Source organism: Perognathus longimembris, chromosome 20, assembly GCF_023159225.1.
Source record: "Perognathus longimembris pacificus isolate PPM17 chromosome 20, ASM2315922v1, whole genome shotgun sequence".
In the NCBI taxonomy this organism is placed as follows: domain Eukaryota; kingdom Metazoa; phylum Chordata; class Mammalia; order Rodentia; family Heteromyidae; genus Perognathus; species Perognathus longimembris.
In genome coordinates, this window is record NC_063180.1 from 2,554,415 (window position 1) to 2,576,467 (window position 22,053).

At 40.9% G+C, this 22,053-nt stretch overlaps 1 protein-coding gene across 3 annotated transcripts in view; it reads right to left on the reverse strand.

The window, feature by feature from the left end:
• Positions 1-22,053, reverse strand: part of Cntnap5 (contactin associated protein family member 5) — a 936,592-nt gene that overhangs the window by 468,245 nt on the left and 446,294 nt on the right. For all 3 annotated transcript variants that reach the window (XM_048329504.1, XM_048329503.1, XM_048329502.1), the window contains exon 6: positions 21,273-21,457. In XM_048329504.1, coding sequence (XP_048185461.1) covers positions 21,273-21,457 — 185 coding nt within the window. The remainder of the gene's footprint in view (positions 1-21,272; positions 21,458-22,053) is intronic.

Genomic DNA, 22,053 nt, shown 5'->3' on the forward strand with positions numbered 1-22,053 from the left:
AGAAAGTACTGCCCTGTCCTTTCTATAATCTCTCCTTTCAAAATTTGTAGGGGCTGGGGATATAGCCTAGTGGCAAGAGTGCCTGCCTCGGATACACGAGGCCCTAGGTTCGATTCCCCAGCACCACATATACAGAAAACGGCCAGAAGCGGCGCTGTGGCTCAAGTGGCAGAGTGCTAGCCTTGAGCGGGAAGAAGCCAGGGACAGTGCTCAGGCCCTGAGTCCAAGGCCCAGGACTGGCCAAAAAAAAAAAAAAAATTTGTAGAGCCTCTGTATTTGTGATTCAGAATTGTTCCATTCTTTCTTTCTGTTGGGGTTAGTGACTGGGTGACAACTTACCAAGACATAGCCCTGTCTGCAGTAAGAGGAAGTTTGATCTCACAATAACTCCTTGTGCATATATCCCCTGGATTCTCTGACCTCATCCATTGTCCTCACTTTCATTACAATTTTCTGGGCTTATATCCTTTCTATTTTCTCTGGACTTAGCTTCTGACCCAAACCTGAGCAGCACTATGAATTCCTCATGGGGCATCTCTACTTCAGTCCTTTCCATTATTCCACAGACAAGGTTTTTCTTTTGGGGGCTGGGGATATGGCCTAGTGGCAAGAGTGCTTGCCTGGTATACATGAAGCCCTGGGTTCAATTCCCCAGCACCACATATACAGAAAACTGCCAGAAGTGGCACTGTGGCTCAAGTGGCAGAGTGTTAGCCTTGAGCAAAAGAAGCCAGGGACAGTGCTCAGGTCCTGAGTCCAAGCCCCAGGACTGGTATTTTTTTTGTGTGTGATAACAATAGTGAAAACTTTGGTTATCTCTGCTTGGATACAATGCTTTCTGTCACATTTTTTTTCCTTGAAACTTTGTAGTTTGTATTATTTTTTGCATCAATTTATAGTTGAAGACACCAATGACATTCTGTGAACTGGCAGGTTGATTGATGTCTCCCAATCTCCAGCAGAGGTGTTGGAATTCCACATCCTTCAATCCAGAGCCCCATATCTCAATCATTGCTCTCATGAACTCTCCTAGACTTTTCGATTTCTAGTTCCACTGAGTAACATTCTTAATAGATTGGAACCAGGCTAAAGTACTTAATCTGCTTTGGGTTACCTAATGATGAGCTCATAATAGCTAACCAAAAATTCTGCTGATCTCGAATCATGTCAGCCTTGAACTTACTGACAGTTTGTCCCAAGGTTTCAGACAGAGTGAGAATATCATTCTCAGTAATTTAGAGAGCCTTCTCAAAGAGAAGGAAATGAAGGAAGGCACAGGTCAGCCTCCAGTGTGTCACAGACAAGTCTCTCCAGGCATCTCTGACAGGTCAATTCCATGTCCTTAATCTGCCATGAGGTTTGGTACCTCAGGCTGTATTCAGACCATATTACTGGTGTTTTCATCGTCAATAATGATTCAGAGCAGATCAACTGTAAGCCCCATGCTTCTTTTTTCCTGAATGACTGTTTCCACAGATTCACCAGAACAGCTCAATTGATCTAATACATGTATTCTGATTTTGCCGGAATGACTTTAGATTGATTTACCAATCATTCAGATGAGTACTCAAGCAAGTAATTCTATGGCAATCTTAACCTCAGTATTTCCAAGCTACTGAGGAAAGAGATGCTGTAGCTGTGACTATGGCCTTTCACCTCCATCACCCTCAGGTCATAGAGTAGGCCAGTAGAGATGGAATACGAAGCTTCTACCACCTATCTATGATGTGAGATGTACCCAATACCTAGCACCTCAAAAGGCTGAAACTGTAACCTCACCTGGACCCCAAAGGGTGGCCAGTGGCTGATTGGAATTGAGTAATTTGCTGTGAAGGTATATTTTTCAATATAATGTATTTTATTCAATAGTTTGTTAGCTTGACTTGTAATTCTTGAATATTTAAATTTATATTTTGTGATTCTCCATTTGTACTCTTGCTTCAGTCTCTATCTACCCTATTTTCGAGGGTCCAGGATAAATGTTTATTATTCTATTGAGGATGACAGTAATTTAGCCAAGACACAGCTGGCCTCCAAATGTCTTACTAACACCTTCCACAAGAACTTCAAAGCAAGCTAAATAAGCTACATGGCCAAATTTTTTAAAATAAAAACTTAGATAAAGCAAGATAATAACAAAATTTTACTATGATACTGGCAATGGCATGTTCTCTCCATCATTTCAATATGGCTAGTTTATTATAAATGATCATTAAGAATGGTCTCTGTGACTTATGAAGAATCTGGTGGAGGAGCAGCAGAGCCCTATCTAAGCTCTCTCTCCAAGAACCCAGTTTTTCTTCTTCAGGGAAACTTCTAACTCTAAAGACATAGCCCAAGCCAGGTATAACAGTACAGAGATTTAAGTTAGGAAGGAAAAAACAAGAGAGCAGATCCAAAAATCCAGATTTCAGCCACAAGCAGCAGTGCCGCCACCAGCCCGCCAGAAGAACCAAATCCAAACCCACCTCCAGCATGCACTAGCGACGAAGAGAGAAATCCGCCAGATGGCAGCAGAGAGATGCAGTCCACATGCAGAACGGGAAAGCTCCAGAGAACCACAGGAATTTTGAGTTCTCCACAAAAGACAGTCTTGCTCAAGTCTGCACCCACAGAATGTCATTTGGAAAGTAGCCCTTCCCCTCACCCTTCATAGTGAATCTCCATCTCTGTCCCTGGCATAGATGACCAGAGCAACCCAGAAATAAAGAAGCGCACCTGGGGAAAGTAAGGTCAAAGGGGCCATCTTTGAAAAGGCAAAGGTGCTGGATTAGCAAGCCCCAGCTCCACCCAGGGGAAGGAGTTCCCACCCAGATGGGAGGAACCTCCGAGGGGCAAGCATCCCTGCAACACCAGTAAACAAAACAAGAGGCCCACCTCCAGGCTGCCATCACTGCCGCTACTGTGGAGACATCAACAGACTGGTTTCCCAGGCCAAACATTGTCCACCAGTGTCTGGGGGACACCCAGCCTCTTCCTGAAAAGACCAGCAAATGACACAGACAGTTGTGCCCAGGAGGAAGGGACTTCCCTGCAGGCAGATCCCTCTTCCCAGCCAGAGTCAGCATCTGTGCCCTTCAGCAGGCCCAATGTCCCATACTCACGGCTTGCCACAGGCAGTTCAAGAGTCACAGCCCGGGTGCCACAGGCAATTCAGGAGTCCCAGCCCCTGTGCTGCAGCCAATTTGGGAGTTGCATCCCATGTGCCACAGGCAATTTGGGAGTTGCAGCCTGGCCTTGGCAGGCAGTTCAGGAGTCACAGCACAGGCTTGGCAGGCAATTGGGGAGTTGCAGCCTTGGTGCCACAGGCAATTCAGGAGTAGCAGCCCCTGCACCACAGCCAAATCAGCAATCACAGCCCGGCCTTGATAGGCAATTCAGGAGTCACAGCCCAAGTGCCACAGGCAATTCAGGAGTCGCAGCCTGGCCTTTGCAGGCAATTCAGGAGGCACATCCTGGGTGCCACAGGCAATTCTGGAGTCCCAGCCTACAGGCCACAGGCAATTTGGGAGTTGCAGCTTGGCCTTGGCAGGCAATTAGGGAGTCGCAGCCCAGGTGCCACAGGCAGCTCAGGAGTCAAATTCAGGGTCCTGCAGGCAGTTTGGAGGCCTGAGATGGGGCTCCACTAGAAATTGGGTGTGGGTGAGTATGCCTAACCAGAGCTCCACAGGCAGTTTGGGGGTCTGAGTTGGCTCTGTGGCCAGGTCAGGGGTCCCACACAGGGCTCTGCCCACAGTTTGGGGATCCCACCCGAGGTGCCCCAGGCAACTCAATGGTCTCAGCCAGAGTGCACCACCCATGGTCACCAGCACAGGGGTTCCAGCTGGGACTGCAGCAGGCAGCTCAGGGGTCTCAGCCAGAGTCTGCCAACCACTATCACCAAACCAGAGATCTCAGCTGGGACCACTGCAGGCAACACAGGGGTGGCAGCCAAAGCCCACTGCCTGCCTTTGACAGCCCAGGGGTCCTATCCAGGACCCACTGCAAGTAGCTCAGGAGGCACTGCCAGAATCTGCCACCTGCTCTTGACAGTCCAGAGGTCCCAGCCGAGTGCCACAGGCCCCACTGCCTCCAAGGTAGAATGCTGATGCTGGTAATGCCTTGGGAGCAACAGACTGGTTCCACAGGCCAACCACAATCTCCCAATTACTGAGGGCACCCAACTTCTTCCCACAATCCACAGAGAACCACAGAGTTACCACTGCTGAGGACCTCCAGAATCCATTGAGCCCAGTTTAACAGTAGGCAAGATAATAGGCATCCAGGTTCAATCTGAGTGAATCAAAGGTGTTCCTAGAGCAATTGTATCAACCCAAAAAGAAATAACAAGATTGTAATGGTATACAATGTAGCAACTTTATATGGGGCCCAGGGTTGGTTTTTACTTCCAAAGTGTAATTTGTGGGGACACCAAATCTGCTGCTATACCCAATCAAAGGGAGGAAACTTACCTGTCTAGGTCTGTGTACCTATAAGAATAGCACAACAGGACCTGTTAATGTCTACTTCAGGTCCTAAACAGTGCCAAAGGGGGATAGCAGACTAGCATTACAAATCCAAATGGGCAGAAGAAACACAAAAAGTATGGAAAGACAGGGAAACTCATCACCCACTCAAAACAAACAGGAAACAGAGCATTCAATTGAAATCCCAGAGGAGAGCCCTCAAAATGCTCTAACAACTATGCTGATAAAATTGAAAAATGAAGTTTGAGTCTCTCCAGACAAGTATCCTAGAGCGTGAGGAGACAGACCCAAAAATAATTCATGGATGTGATGAATCCAATCATAAGATAATAGAGGACTTCATGGACTCCACAAACAGAATGATACATGAACTCCAACAGGAAGAAAAAGAGTCCTATGAAAAGATGATTACTCAGCTAAAAGAGATTAGAGACAACACTCAGAACCAAATAAATGAAGCAAGAAAGTCCGTACAGGACCTAAGAGAGAGTTATAGCAGAGACATGGAAGCCATTAAGAAATATTAATCAGAAGGTAGGGAGACAAGAAACCATGTTGTTAGTTTAAGGAGAGACTGGACAATGCGGAAGATCCAATCTCAGGAATTGAGGACAGCCTAGACATTATGGAGAAAGAACAATAAACAATACAAATGAAATCTAAAAAGCAAGACAGATCGCCTCAGGAGCTTCAAGACACAATCAGGAAGCCCAATATAAGGCTAATAAGTATTGAAGAAAACTTAAGAAGAAGTCAATGGAATAGGCAACTTATTTAACAGAGTATTAGCTGAGAATTTTCCAGGCATCCAGGACAGACCAATCCAGATACAAGTATTTAGGACCCCAAACAGACCAGACCAGAATAGGACTTCACATAGACACATTGTGATCAAAACAGGATAGTGACCAAAGAAAGAATTCTTAAAACTGCTAGGGAAAAGAGAACAATCACATATAAAGGAAAACCAATCAGAATTACCTCAGATTTCTCTGTGGAGACCATGAAAGCAAGGAGAGCCTGGAATGAAGTTTGCCATATCCTAAAGAAAAATAACTTCGAACCAAGGATTCTGTATACAGCTAAACTCTCATTCAGAGCTGAAGGTAAAATAAAAGTCTTCCATAGCAAGGAAAAATTGAACTAATATATCTCCACCAAATCAGCACTACAGAATATCTTCAAAGATGTCCGCCAAATCGAAAACCACCAAGACCACAATCCAGACAGGGAAAGCATCCCTAAATAAAACTACAGATTAGTAAAGCAAAAAGGGAAGACACAGCCCCTACAAAGATAGATACGATGAAAGGAACAAGCAATCACCTCTCAATCCTAACTCTCAATATTAATGGACTTAACTCTCCAAAGAAAGAACATAGATTGACAAGTTGGATCAAAAACCAGGATCCATCTTTCTGCTGCCTCCAAGAGATGCACCTTGCCACCAAAAGCAAACATATTCTAAAAGTGAAAGGCTGGACAAAATCTATCAACCAAATGGCTCCTGCATGCAGGATGGTGTCACAATCTTAGTATCAGATAAAATTGACTTCAAACTAAAAACAGTAAAAAGAGACAAAGGTTATTACATACCAATAAAGGGATGTCTCCTACAGGAGGACATAACCATCCTAAACATCTACACTCCAAATACAAGAGCTCCTAACTTCATCAAACAAACACTGCTGACTCTAAAACCTCTCACAGACCCAAGCACATTGCTTGTCGTAGACTTTAACACACCACTTTCACCTCTGGACAGATCAATATACCAAAAACTGAGCAAAAAAAACCTCAAAATTAAACAACTGCATAGACCATCTAGACTTAACCGACATCTACAGAATATGCTATCCAACAACAGCAGAATACACATTCTTCTAAGCAAAACATGGAACATTGTCCAAAATAGATCACATGTTAGGGCACAAAGCAAAACTGTACAAGTTCAGAAACATTGAAATCATCCCTTGCATTCTCTCAGACCACAATGGAATAAAACTAGAGCTTAATGCCAAGGCCACAAAAGAAAACTCCACAACTCATGGAGACTCAATAATACATTGTTGAACCACCAATCGATCATCGAGGAAATCAGAGAAGAATTTCAAATATTTATGTAATTAAACCAAGATGACAATCAACAAATTGGAGAAATCTGAATTCAACAACTTAACAAAGCAACTCAAACTCCTTGAAAGACAGCAGCAAGGGAAACCCCAAACGAATAGGTAAAAGCAAATAATTAAAATCAGAGCAGAATTAAATGACTTGGAATCCAGAAAAACAATAGAAAGAATCAAGAAAACAAAGACTTGGTTCTATGAAAAAATTAACAAGATAGACAGAACCCTAGCAAACATGACCAAAAAACATAGACAGCACACCCAAATAAACAAGATCAGGGACAAAACAGGTAACATCACCACAGAAACAAAAAAGATCCAGAATATAATAAGGGACTATTTTGCAAACCTCTATGCCAACAAATTTGAGAAACTGAAAGTAATGGACAAATTCTTAATAATGAACCAACCCAGATACCCCTCAGTAGAAGAATGGATCAAGAAAATGTGATACATATACACAATGGAATTTTATGTCTCTATCAGAAAGAATGACATTGTCCCATTTGTAAGGAAATGGAAGGACTTGGAAAAAGTTATACTAAGTGAAGTGAGCCAGACCCAAAGAAACATGGACTCTATGGTCTCCCTTATAGGGAATAATTAGCACAGGGTTAGGCAAGTCACAGCAGAGGATCACAGGAGCCCAATAGCTATACCCTTACGAACACATAAGGTAATGCTAAGTGAAATGAACTCCATCTTATGGAAACAATTGTTATATCACAGTTGTAACTACTTTCAACGTGCCATATGTAACTTTAGCCTCTATTACTGATGATCTTCTTGTATTACCTTCCTGTGGTTGTACTTACACTTTCTCTGTATCTTATCTGAGTATATTGGAAACCTGTATACTGGTATTAGAACTAGGAAATACCAAAATCGAGAGACATAGGGTTAAAAAGACAAACAACTACAAAAGCAATACTTGCAAAATTGTTTGGTGTAAGTGAACTGAACACCTCATGGGGGGGGGAGGGAAAAGGGGAGGAGGAAGGGGGTAATGAGGAATGGGGTAACAAACAGTACAAGATATGTATCCAATGCCTAACATATGAAACTGTAACCTCTCTGTACATCAGTTTGATAATAAAAATTTGAAAAAAAATAATAAAATAAAAATGAAAGTGGATAACACACACACACACACACACACACACACACGCACACACACAACATGAATGAGCCTTACCACAATACTAAATGCTAAGTAAAGGAAGACAAAAAAACCAAAACACATGGTTATATCACTACATGCAGAAAAGGTGTTCGATAAAATCATACACCCGGCAGCTTTCAGGCCTCCAGGGCTAGCACTTCACAACAGGTCAAGGACTCCCCAGGCAGGGCCAACCGCGGCACCTCTGCTCTCCGAAGTCCGCGTTCTAAGGCCCTGCCATCCTTCCCAGGGGTTGTCAGCAGAGCTGTCTGGTTTCGAGCTCTGGGAAGTATCCCACTGCCACGCCAGTGTGGGCAGCACTGGCACAGCGCCAGTCACAGCAACCCGCACTCCATGCAGGTAAAGCACACAGCAGAGGCCAGGCGGCGGCTGAGCACGGACGACCTGAAATCGCAGAGAAAGCGTGAGTACCCCACGGAAGATATTCTCACTCGCGCCCACAGAGCAGCTTCTGCAAGGCAGCCCTTCCCCCACCGCAAGAGAAAAGTGCCATCTTTGCCACTGGCATAGGGTCAGACCAGATTGGAACTAAAGCGGGCCTGGGAAAAGCGAGGTCAAATTAGCCGTCTTTGAAAAGGGCAAGAGGGACCAAACAGTGAGAGCAAGCTCCACCCAGGAGAACGCCCCCTGCCCAGGCGGAAGGCGTGTCCAGGGCCATGGCTTAGCGAGAGGTGCCCCGCCCCGCCCGCCGGAACTTCTAAATTTAATGTGACAACAGCCAGCAAGCTCCCGGTGGCACGGAAACATCAGAAGGAGGAACCTGAGACAGTTAAAAGGTCCCGTGACAGAGAAAGCCCAATTCCCAGCCTGAAACGGAGCTGCTTTCCATAGCCTCATCCTCCAAGGAGGCCAGCCCGCCCAGGAGGCAGAAGCCTTGCACAGGCAAGAACCTCTCAGCCAGGTAAAACAGGCCAGAGGCGCCCCACCCTGCTCAGTCCACAGCCTATTCAAAGGCAGGCGTTAAAGTCCGCGGCCCCTAAGCAGACAGAGGAGCAAACAGAATTCTGCCAAACCCAGAAAATCAGGAATATAGACTGCAGACCATCACAAGGAAACCAGAGACTGGGGAAAGACGACACAAACAAGGAAGACTCCATTTTTTTTTTCTTTATCTTTTCAACAATTCTTAAACTTAAAAAAAAAAATTTTCAATTCGGAAACGTCGTCGTTTTTTTTTTTTTTTTTCTATGTTTTCTATTTTTACCTGTTTATTTTATCAAATTTATTTTTCTTTTCTGTTTGTTTGGGTTGTTCCTTTTCTGATTTTTTTCCTTTTTATTTTATTTTCTTTTTAAAATAATTTTTCTCTGTTGTGTGCATCTGTCTAACACTATTTTTACTTTATTTCTCTCTTTGCATTCTCTTTCTTTAAAACTTACTTTCCTATGAAGAACACCTCCACTCTTTTCTGCTAACTCTCCATTATCTATCATTGCAACCTTATTCTCTCTACTGATTCTACCCTTCTCGAAACTTCCACGTCACTGAAACTAAACTAAAATCACCACCTCCCCTCCCCATTACATTTTACTCTATTCTCTTTACTACCTCCAACTTACCCTCCTGACTTACTGCCTGGACCACAGGTCTCCAATGACTGCTGGTTATTGGATAGAGGGTATCCCAGCTTAATTCGAGTGAATCAAAGGGGTTCATAGAGAAAGCCAGTCCTAAAAGAACTTAATATAAAAATAAGAATTGCGTATAGGGTTGTAACAGTAAATGAGTAACTACTGAATACAGGGCCCAGGATCAGTTGTTACACTGAAATTGTATTCTTTAGGAACACCAAATCTAATTTTACAGACAGGTATACAGGGTATCTGTACATAATTGTGAACTTGTAAGATTTACACAACAGTGCTTGTTAAGGGATGCTTTTTGTCTTAAACGGTGCTCACAGGTGCTGGTAGACTGGCATCCCCAATTCAAATGGGCAGAAGAAACACAAGAAAGATGGCAAACAATGAAGTCTTATCCCCCACTCAAAACAAGCAGGAAGCAGAGCAGTCAATCAAAGACATAGAAGAGAACCCTCAAAATGCTCTACAAAGTCTACTAATAAACATGATAAATAAAAAGTTTGAATCTCTTCAGTCAATTATTCTAGAGCGTGAGGAGGCAAAGCAAAAATTAATGGAGAATTTCATGGCATCCACAAATAGAAAGATAAATGAACTTCAAGAGTCAAATGAAAAGATAGCTAACCAGCTTAAAGATTTGAGAGACAACTCTCAAAACCAAAGTAATGAAGTTAATGAAGTAAAGAAGTCCATACAAGACCTAAGAAATGACATGGAAATTATCAGGAAAGACCAGTCAGAAGGAAAAGCAATTTGAAATCATGTAGCTAGCCTACAGTCCCGACTAACTGAAGCAGAGGATCGAATTTCAGGAGCTGAAGATTCCTTAGATTCTATGGAGAAAGAACAAAAATCAATACAAATCCAGTCCAATCAACAAAACAGAACGCTACAGAAGATTCAAGACACGATCAGGAAGCCCAATTTAAGGATAATAGGTATTGAGGAAAATTTGGAGAAAGAAGTTAATGGGATGTGCAATCTTTTTAACAGAATATTAGCAGAGAAATTCCCAAATATCCAGAACGAAAGGCCTATACAGATACAAGAAGCATTTTGAACCCCAAACCGACCAGACCAGAATAGGACATCCCACTGACACATTGTGAACAAAACAGGATCAGTAGAGTCCAAGGAAAGAATCCTTAAAGCTGTTAGGGAGAAGAAAACAATCACTTATAAAGGAAAATCAATCAGAATTACCCCAGACTTTTCAGCAGAGACCATGAAAGCAAGGAGAGCCTGGAATGAAGTATACCAAACACTAAATAAAAATAACTACCAACCAAGAATTCTGTACCCAGCCAAACTCTCATTCATAGCCGAAGGTCAAATAAAAGTCTTCCACAGTAAGCAAAAACTGAAACAATATATCTCCACCAAACCAGCTTTACAGAAAGTCTTCAAAGATGTACTATACCGGGATAATAATCAAGATCCCAATACAAACAGAGAAATGAACCCTAATTAGTAAACATAAGATCAAGAAATGGGAAAACATAGCTTTAAACAAGATAGTGATAATGAAAGGAACAAACGATCATCTCTCAATCCTAACTGTCAATATTAATGGACTTAATTCTCCAATCAAACAACATAGGCTCATAAGTTGGATCAAAACTCAAGATCCATCTTTCTGCTGCCTCCAAGAGACACATCTATCCAGCAAAAATAAACATCTTCTAAAAGTGAAAGGCTGGAAACAAATCTATCAAGCAAATGGCCCCCATAAGCAGGCTGGAGTTGCAATCCTAGTATCAGACAAAATTGACTTCAAATTTAAAAATGTAAGAAGAGACAAAGAAGGTTACTACATACTAGTAAAGGGATCTCTCCTACAGGAAGAAATAACCATTCTAAATATCTACACACCAAATGCAGGAGCACCGAACTTCATCAAACAAACACTACTGACTCTAAAAACACTCATAGACCCAAACACATTGATAGTTGGGGGAATTTAACACTGCACTATCACCTCTGGACAGATCAACATGCCAAAAACTGAACAAAGAAACCACAGAACTAATCATTTGAATAGACCAACTAGACTTAATCGACATCTACACAATATTCCACCCAGCAAGGACAGAATACACATTCTTTTCGGCAGCACATGGAACATTCTTCAAAATAGATCACATCTTAGGGCACAAAGAAAATCTGTACAAATTCAGAAGTATCAAAACCATTCCCTGCATTCTCTCAGACCATAATGGAATAAAATTAGAGCTCAACTCAAACAGCCACCACAGAAATTGCTACAATTCATGGAGACTAAACAACACACTGCTGAACCATCAGAGGGTCATTGAAGAAATCAAAACGGAAATTCAAATGTTTATGGACTTCAACCAAGTTGAGGACACAAAGTACCAGCTCCTTTGGGACACAGCAAAGGCAGTACTCAGAGGAAAATTTATATCTCTGAGTGCATACATCAACAAACTGGAGAAACAGCAACTCAGTAATTTAAGGAAGCACCTTAATTCCTTGAGAGAGAACAACAAGCCAAACCCCAAATCAATAGATGGAAGCAAAAAATTAAAATCAAATCAGAATTAAATCAATTAGAGACAAAAAACACCATCGAAAGAATAAACAAAACAAAGAGTTGGTTCTTTGAAAAAATCAACAAGATAGACAGAACCCTGGCAAACCTGACAAAAAAACAAAGGCAGCACACTCAAACAAGATAAGAGATAAAACAGGTAACATCACCACAGATATAACCGAAATTCAGAAAAGAATAAAGGACTATTTTGCAAACCTTTATACCAACAAATTCGAGAACTTGGAAGAAATGTATGATTTCCTAGAAAAAATTCATATCCCCAAACTGAACCATGAAGATTTAAACCTCCTAAACAGACCCATATCCAGTATTGAAATAGTAATGGCAATAAATGATCTCCCATCCAAGAAAAGCCCAGGTCCAGACGGATTCACTGCAGAATTCTACAAGGCCTTCAAAACAGAACTCACACCAGTATTTCTCAAACTCTTCAATGAAATCAAAAGAGAACGTTCACTTCCAGACTCATTCTATAAAGCCAGTATAACCCTCATCCTAAAACCAGGCAGAGACTCATCACGGAATGAGGACTATAGACCGATCTCCCTGATGAACATAGAAGCAAAAATTCTCAACAAAATTCTGGCCAATCAACTTCAACAAGTCATCAAAAAAATCATACACCACGATCAAACTGGATTCATCCCAAGTATGCAAAGTTGGTTTAATATACGTAAGTCAATTAATGTAATCCACCACAACAACCGGAGCAACCTAAAGAACCACATGGTTTTATCTCTGGACGCGGAAAAAGTGTTTGATAAAATCTAGCACCCATTTATGCTAAAAGCCCTGGAAAAACTGGGATTCCAGGGAACACTCCTGAATATTATCAAGGCTGTTTATGACAAACCAACAGCCAGCATAACTCTAAATGGTGAAAATCTAAAGCCATTCCCTTCAAAATCAGGAACAAGGAAGGGTTGTCCACTCTCTCCCCTGCTCTTCAACATAGTACTAGAATTCCTAGCCAGAGCAATCAGGCAAGAAGAAAATATAAAGGGGATCCAAGGAGGTAAAGATGAAGTTAAACTTTCTCTCTTTGCAGATGATATGATCCTATACCTAAAGAATCCCGTAGACTCTACCCCCAAGCTACTAGAGCTGATCCAAAACTTTGGCAAAGTTGTCAAAAATCAACGGCCTTTCTCTACGCTAACGACCTGAAGACCAAGGCGGAAATCAGGAAAACAACTCCTTTTGCAATAGCCCCCAAAAACATAAAACACCTAGGAATAACTTTAACCAGAGAAGTGAAAGACCTATTTGATGAGAACTTTAAAAGCTTGAAAAAGAAAATTAAGCCAGAACTAAGGAAATGGAAAAACCTCCTATGCTCCTGGATTGCGAGGATTAATATAATCAAAATGGCAATATTGCCAAGGGCTATCTACAAATTCAATGCAATACCCATTAATATCCCAACACCATTTTTTGATGAAATAGAGGAAGCAATCCAGAAATTCATATGGAAAAATAAAAGACCTAGAATAGCAAAAACAATCCTAAGCAGAAAGAACAGTGCTGGAGGAATTACAATACCCAACTTCAAGTTGTATTATAAAGCTATATTATTAAAAACAGCTTGGTATTGGCACTGGAACAGGCCTGCAGTCCAGTGGAACAGAATTGAAGACCCGGGAATGAACCCACAGAACTACGCTTACTTAATCTTTGATAAAGGGGCTAAAACAATAGTTTGGAAGAAAGATAGCCTCTTTAACAAATTGTGCTGGCAAAACTGGCTCAACACATACAACAAACTAAAACTAGATCCTTATATATCACCCTGCACCAAAATCAATTCCAAATGGATTAAAGACCTCGAAATCAAAACAGACACCCTGAAAACACTAAAGGAAGAAGTAGGAGAAACACTTGGGCTCCTTGGCGCAGGATGGAACTTCCTTAACAAAGACCCAGAAAGGCTACAAATCAAAGAAAAGTTGGACAAATGGGACTGCATCAAACTGCAGAGCTTCTACACGGCAAAGGACATAGCTTGCAAGATAAACAGAAAGCCCACAGACTGGGAGAAGATCTTTACCAGCCATTCAACTGACAAAGGCCTCATATCTAAAATATATGCAGTACTAAAAAAATTACCTTCCTCCAAAACAAAACCGCAAAGAACTAATAGCCCACTCATCAACTGGGCTAAAGACCTACAAAGAGACTTCTATGATGAGGAAATGAGAATGGCCAAGAGACATATGAAAAAGTGCTCTACATCACTGGCCATAAAAGAAATGCAATTCAAAACAACATTGAGATTCCATCTCACGCCAGTAAGAATGTCATATATCAAGAAAACTAACAATAACCTTTGTTGAAGGGGATGGGGACAAAAGGGAACCCTACTTCATTATTGGTGGGAATGTAAACTGGTTCTGCCACTCTGGCAAGCAGTATGGAGATTCCTCAGAAGGCTAAATGTAGAACTACCCTATGACCCAGCAACCCCACTTTTGGGTATCTATCCAAAAAACCACAAACAAAATCACAGTAAGGCCACCAGCACAACAATGTTCATTGCAGCGCAATTTGTCATAGCGAAAATCTGGAACCAACCCAGATGCCCCTGCGTAGACGAATGCATCAGGAAAATGTGGTACATATACACAATGGAATTTTATGCCTCTATCAGAAAGAATGACATTGCCCCATTTGTAAGGAAATGGAAGGACTTGGAAAAAATTATACTAAGTGAAGTGAGCCAGACCCAAAGAAACATGGAATCTATGGTCTCCCTTATTGGGAATAATTAGCACAGGTTTAGGCAAGTCACAGCAGAGGATCACAAGAGCCCAATAGCTATACTCTTATGATCACATAAGATGATGCTAAGTGAAATGAACTCCATTTTATGGAAATGATTGTTATATCACAGTTGTAACTACTTTCAACATCCCATGTGTATCTGTAGCTTCTATTATTGATTACGTTCTTGTATCACCTTTTTGTGATTGTATCTACACTATCTCTGTAATCCTATCTGAGTATATTGGAAACTGCGTATACTGGTATTAGAACTAGGAAATTGAAAGGGAATACCCAAATTGAGAGACAAAGAGTAAAAAAAAGAGAAACAACAACAAAAGCAATACTTGCAAAACTGTTTGGTGTAAGTGAACTGAACACCTCAGGGGGGGAAAGGGTAAGGGGGAGGGGGGAGGGGGGTATGAGGGACAAGGTAACAAACAGTACAAGAAATGTATCCAATGCCTAGCTTATGAAACTGTAACCTCTCTGTACATCAGTTGTATAATAAAAACTTAAAAAAAAATCATACACCCATTTATGATAAAAATCTCTGGAAAAACTGGGGTTCCTGGGGTTCCTTTATTACATTTCTGAATGTAATAAAGGCAGTCTATGACAAACTAACAGCAGTCATAATTCTGAATGGTGAAAAGCTAAAGCCATTCCCTTTAAAATCAGGAGCAAGACAGGGAAGTCCACTCTCTCCTCTCCTCTTCAAAATAGTACTAGAATTCCTAGCCAAATCAATTCGGCAAGAAGAAAACAGAAAGGGGATCCTAATAGGAAAAGATGAAGTGAAACTTTCTTTCTGTCGCAGATGATATGATCCTATAACTAAAGAACCCCATAGACTCTACTCCCAAGCTACTAGAGCTGGTCCAAAACTTCGGCCGAGTAGTAGGATATAAAATAAATCCTCAAATATCAATGGCTTTTATATACTCTAACAACCTGAAGAGTAAGGCTGAAAACAGAAAAGCAACACATTTTGCAATAGCCTCAAATAACATAAAATACCTAGGAAGGATTGGGAGGATCAACATCGTGGAAATCGCAGTATTACCAAAATATATCTAAAATTCAATGCAATGCCCATCAATATCACAACATCATTATTCAATGAAATAGAGGAAGCAATTCATAAATTCATATGGAACAATAAAATATCCAGAATAGCAAAAATAATCCTAAGTAGAAAGAACAATGCAGGAGGAATATCAAAGTCTGGTAAACTTTAAATTGTACTACAAAGCTATATTAATAAAAACAGCTTGGTACTGGCACAAAAACAAGCCTGAGGACCAATGGAACAGAACTGAAGACCCAGAAATGAACCCACAGACCTAGGGCTACATAATGTTTGACAAAGAAGCTAAAAATATAGGTTGGAACAAAGACAAGCCTCTTCAACAAATGGTGCTGGCAAAACTGGGGCAATACCTGTAAGGAACTAAAGCTCGATCCCTATCTATCACTCTGCACCAACATCAACTCCAGATGGTCAAAGACCTGGAAATAAAATCATAAACCCTGAAAACTCTACAAGAAGGAACAAATAGGAGAAACTCTAGGACTCCTTGGCACTGGAAGAAACTTCCTCAACAAAGGCCGAGAAATCCAACAAATCAAAGAAAGGCTGGACAAGTGGGACTGTGTCAAATTGCAGAGCTTCCTCAGGGCAAAGGATACAGCTTCCAAGATAAATAGAAAGCCCACAGATTGGGAAAGGATCTTCACCTGCCATACAACAGACAAATGCCTGATATCTAAAATATACACAGAACTCAAAAAGTCAAATTCTTCCAAAACAATCAAAGAACCAACAGCCTTCTCAACAAATGGGCTAAAGACCTGAAAAGAGACTTCTCTGAAGAGGAAATGAGAATGGCCAAGAGTCAAATGAAAAAGTGCTCTACATCACTGGCCATAAAAGAAATGCAAATCAAAACAACACTGAGTTTCACCTCACCCCAGGAAGAATGTCTATTATCTGGAAATCTAATGATAACAAATGCTGGAGAGGATGTGGCCAAAAGGGAACCCTACTACACTGTTGGTGTGAATGCTAACTTGTTCAACCCCTCTGGAAAGCAGTGTGGAGGTTCCTAAGAAGGATAAACATAGAGCTACCCTATGACCCAGCAGCCCCATTTTTGGGCATCTACCCAAAAGACTACAAGCAAGACCACACTAAACCCACCAGCACAACTATGTTCAGCACAGCAGAACTTGTCATTGCTAAAACATGGAACCAACCTAGATGTCCCTTAGTTGGCAAGTAGATCAGGAAAATGTGGTACATGTATACAATGAAATTATATGCCTCCTTTAGAAGGAATGACACTGCCCCATTCATAAGGAAATGGAAGCACTTGGAAAAACATCATACTAAGGTGAGTGACCCAGACCCAAAGAAACATAAACCCTTTGGTGTCCCTCATAGAGAATAGCTAGCACTGGAATAGGCTAGTCATGGTAGAAGACCAAAATATCCCAATAGCTACACCCATATGTCCACATAAGAAGGTGCCAAGTGAAATGAACTCTATGTTACAGAAACAAGGGTTATACCACTGTTGTAATTATTCTCAACCACTGTATTACATCTGAGTACCCTGGATTCTGTCTATATGTGTAATAGACCTGGGGAAGGGAGAGGGAATACCAAAATTGAGAGACAAAGAACCACCCATGGAAGGAAGGTTACCATCTGTCTCAGAAATAAAACAAGACAAAGAAAGATTGGGGAATAACTCATCCCTATTACCTAGTGGGCCAAGTAATGGAAACAAATTTCCCTTCTGATTTTCAACTTAAGTGTACTGAGATTTGTAGACTTGCTAATTTGACAGTGAAATGAAGATACACAGACCATTCTTTTTTTTTTTCTTTATTGTTGAAGTGTGATACAGAGGGGTTACAGATTCATATGAAAGGCTATGCGTATATTTTTGGTTCTCCTTGTTACCTCCTCCCTCATTCCTTCTTCCCCTTCCCCTTTTCCCTCTTCCCCCAAGAGTTGTGCAGTTGGTTTACACCAAATGGTTTCTAAGTGTTGCTTTTTGAATGGTTTGACTTTTTGTTCTCTGTCTGCATTTGCCTTCTAGGATGAAAGAAAGAGGCAGACACCTGCCAAATTCTTTCTATGCCAAATGCCACATATGTTACCTCATAAACAGTCATCATATCATTTGATGGACATCCTTAAGGCAGCCTAAGATGAGAATCAGAATTGCCATATTTCCTTGACAAATAGTACCATACAGTCATCTTTGAAAAGGAATATAGGGCTTCGTAATACAAGTAGCCTTAGAATACAATTCAATAGAATTTGGGCTGTTTAAAGCAGCAGCATGTGCTCTGACAGTCATTGTAGATCAAGGGCTTGATCTCCATTTCATCTCCATCTCATCTCCCCATCTGGTTGTAACCAGTCTCACACACAAATAGACACAGATAGACTCATAGTAGAAACCAAAACAGATTCTGACCAATAGCATTGCAATGAAATCAATCTTAGATTTAGATACCTTGTTTAGCTCTGTTCCTTCCTATAAGGCTGTGGATTTTTCTGTGACTGAAGTTGATTGTCTCCATTTTCCAAGTTTATACAGCCACTTACTGGGAGATTGTGAAATGGAACATAGGGTCTTGACCCCAATGCTCTTTCTTCTCAACACCATTTTTGACTTGCTCTTCAAGGCTACAGACTTTTCCTGACACCTAATTCCTGTCTTTCATTATAATCAGTATCTTCTGCTGCTGTTCTGACAATCTGTCTTCTTTTATGATCATCGGAGAAACCTGGCTGCACACATTAGAAAAGATTCAATTCCTTGAAGCAGAGGTTGCTTGAAAGAAATATTTCAAAGTGTTTCTTTCCTAGAGAACATTTTTTAAATTGGATACCAAGACATCCAGGCAGACAGATTCCTAAAGTTGTAACTTCATACCTTGAGGGACCTACACTGCAGGATTTCATGTCCCTAAATTGACATTTATTTCATTGTCACTCAGCTGTGATTTCCTATAGCTCTGTATATAAGAAAAGACAGAGAGACAAATAAAGGCCAGCAAATATGTGGTTAATCATTACTCAAGGTGAGTTTTAGTGTCATTTCCTTGGGCATTTGAAGCCAAATAATAATGGAAAATAGTAGGACTGGGTATGTAATTTATAAGTTTTTAATTTGTTGTTTTCCTTTAGTTCAGAGAAGTCATCTCAGTGCTTTGAGGTAATTCTTGGATAGTGCATTCCCTTTGTATTTTCAATGAATTAAGCAGGTTGACAAAGGAGAATGACAGGCACTCACAAACTTCCAGCAGTCAGCAACTCAAAAACACATACTTGGCATCTTGGATTTTGAGTCAAATGATGACAAGTTATTTTCAAAGAAAATGAATGACATATCCTATTTACAATACACTAAAATTAGGATGAAAAGAAGAGATCTTTATTTAAGCCCTCTGATAGTGATTGAAAAAATAAAGTAGGTCAGCTCTTAATTTTTCATTTATTCCTCTCCATTTTCACTGTTCTGTTGTGTAACCCACTAATGACTGAAACTGTTTCCTAACAGGCCTTCCCAGTCTCTGTCCAGCTGCCAAGCCAAGTTGCACATAACCTTTATATCAACTCATCTAAGACAGTACTGCTTAGGCATCAGACCTCAAGAGACTTCAGAATGGCCTGGAGGCTTCTATACAAATTGAAGATTTTTCTCTCATATTTTCTCTTGCTGTAGATCTGGGTGGGCCTGAAGAGATTCATTCTTAACATATTTCCAAAGGTTGCTAAACAGAATGGCCCCTGAACCAAATGTTTAGAATTGCTTAAAATCTACTTCTTAAGAAACTATCCTACAAAGATTTTTTAATATTCTGTATTCTTTGCAATTCAGGTTCTTTATCAAGGTCTATATGGTCTTCCATCATCTGGTCCTTGACCATTACTTGCATTTTCTCTTATTCCCATACTTCACATACTCTCATGTCCATGGTGAATGAGATACAGACATACAGACAAGGTATGTATTAAGTGTGTCTGTATATGACTACAAACATAAGAATATTATGCTTAAGTGACATGCAGCACATATAATTTACAAAGAATGAACTATGCAATAATCATGAAGATAAATAATCTTGAAGAAAATAATCTTGATTGTTTCAGAAGTTTTTTGATGTTTTAGGATTTTTTACTGATTCCTTTCATCTGTAGTGACATATGCTTTCTATTACATGTCATTTTTGTTACTTTATTTCTTTCACCAATCTTTCAGGTGTCAAAACTCATGCACCTCCAAGCCCGGTACAGAGCCTAGTATACCACAGCAGCACAATATATACTACTTGAATTGAACTACTAGTGAAGATGGATAACTTTCAGTTGCCAGTTTGAAGAGCTCTAAGCAACCTACTGCAGAGTTGGTACATTTCACAGTGCCTCTTCTATGAGAGTGCAGGGAGACATGGACAACCAAGAATGTGATGCACTGTACTCATAATCTGATTTATGGAATTGCAATCTTTTCATACAACTACCTTTTGTATGTGTGCCATTTCCAGGGCTTTAACTCAGATTCTGTGTGTGCTCTTCCTCAATCGTTTGATCAAGACAAGCACTCTAACACTTGACCCACATCTCCATTTCAGCATTTTTGCTAATTAATTGGGGATAAAAGTCTAATATGCTTTCTTGCTGTGGCTGGCTTCAAACCATTACTGTCAGATTCCAGGCATCTAAGTAGCTAAGATTATATAAGTGTGAGCTACCACATCTACATTGTACAACTACACAGTAATAAGAAAATTTAGGTTGATTTTAGAATGAAGGGGAGTGAGGCCAAGAAGAGAGGGAGACCTATGGAGAGAGGAAGAGTGGGCAAAAATATGAATAATATTATGTGTATATATTATGTATATTATACATAACATTATATGTGTGTATGTAAATAGATCTGGGAAAACTGAGAGGATGGGTGGATTTTGAGAGATCAGGGAGAAAGAAGAAAGCAGTGACATTTATTAAGATGCGTTGTAGTCATATGCTGATTTGTAGAACTGAAACCCTTTTTAAAATTACTTAAAGATAATTTTATAAAATGAAATAGAAGAAGAAAACCTTGTGCTGATAGGGTAGGTGTCAGATTCCTGGGGATTTTGTATGTACTTTCCATTTTGTTTATTACCTTTAGCTAATTGAAGATATTTTTCAGGAATACCTATATGTAATCAAGAGACAAACCACAGACACAGGAAGTCTAGAAATCAAGAGAACATAGACACACATGCATATACACACATGTACTCATACATGCACACACACTAAAACTCATGTGTACTCCAAATTAAAGGGAGACCAGGTGATTTCAATGCACACAGCTGCTTCCTCCTGGCTCATCCCAGGTAGCCGCTGTGTTGGCTTACATTCTTCCTCTTTAGTCTCTGGAGTAGAGGAGAGATAAGGCCTAATGTGAGATTCTCAAGAGCTCTGCATTTTCTCTCAAGTAGTATTTGCTGATTTTCTTGCTACTCTGAGGACCAGTCCAGGTGCAGGCAGAGTGTACTCACCTCATAGTCGATGTCCAGCGCATCAGCTTCACCCTTGGTCCGGAAGTGCTCTGTGTGCTTGTCCACGGTGAAGTTCACCTGTTTGCCCACTCTCTCAATGAGGACTGAGTGCCACTGCTGGTCATCCAGAAGGCTGCCCAAAATGGCTGAGGGCGGGCTGCTGCTGAGTCGAGCTTTGCTGTCATCTGTGAAGGGGGAGAAAAGTATGAGTGTTTTTGGAAAGGGTCATTTTGAGTGTTAGGTCCTCTGATCAAGGCCAGCTCACTGTACAAGGGGTGAGCAGTGATCACCTCCTTCTAGCCTAAAATGTTGCAAGGCTTGTAAGGGAATGCCCATCAGGCCTTGTGCCTGCCTGCTTCTGGACACTAAGTGGAATGTTTCCAGGACTCAAACTACCAAACAATAAGACAGACCTACTATCCTAGTAGATACTCACATCACGTTGAAAACACAGGCTTTCCATTTTAGATTCAAAACTTACACACACACACACACACACACACACACACGCACACACACACACACACACATTGAGTTTGTATTCCCTTGGATGAAAAAGGAAATCTCTTGTGTTTGGGAGGAAGAACAAATTTGGGAGACACTAAGGGCACACACTGGGTACAGTGAGTTGGAGAAGTCTGTTTGCGAAGGAAAAGGGGAGAACATCATCATATTCCGACTCCTTCTCCATTGTAGAAACTGCTTACTGCAAGATCACCATTTAAGCAGGAAGCTCACAGCCTCCATCTTTAATCCTGTGAGGGAATCAGCATCTATACTT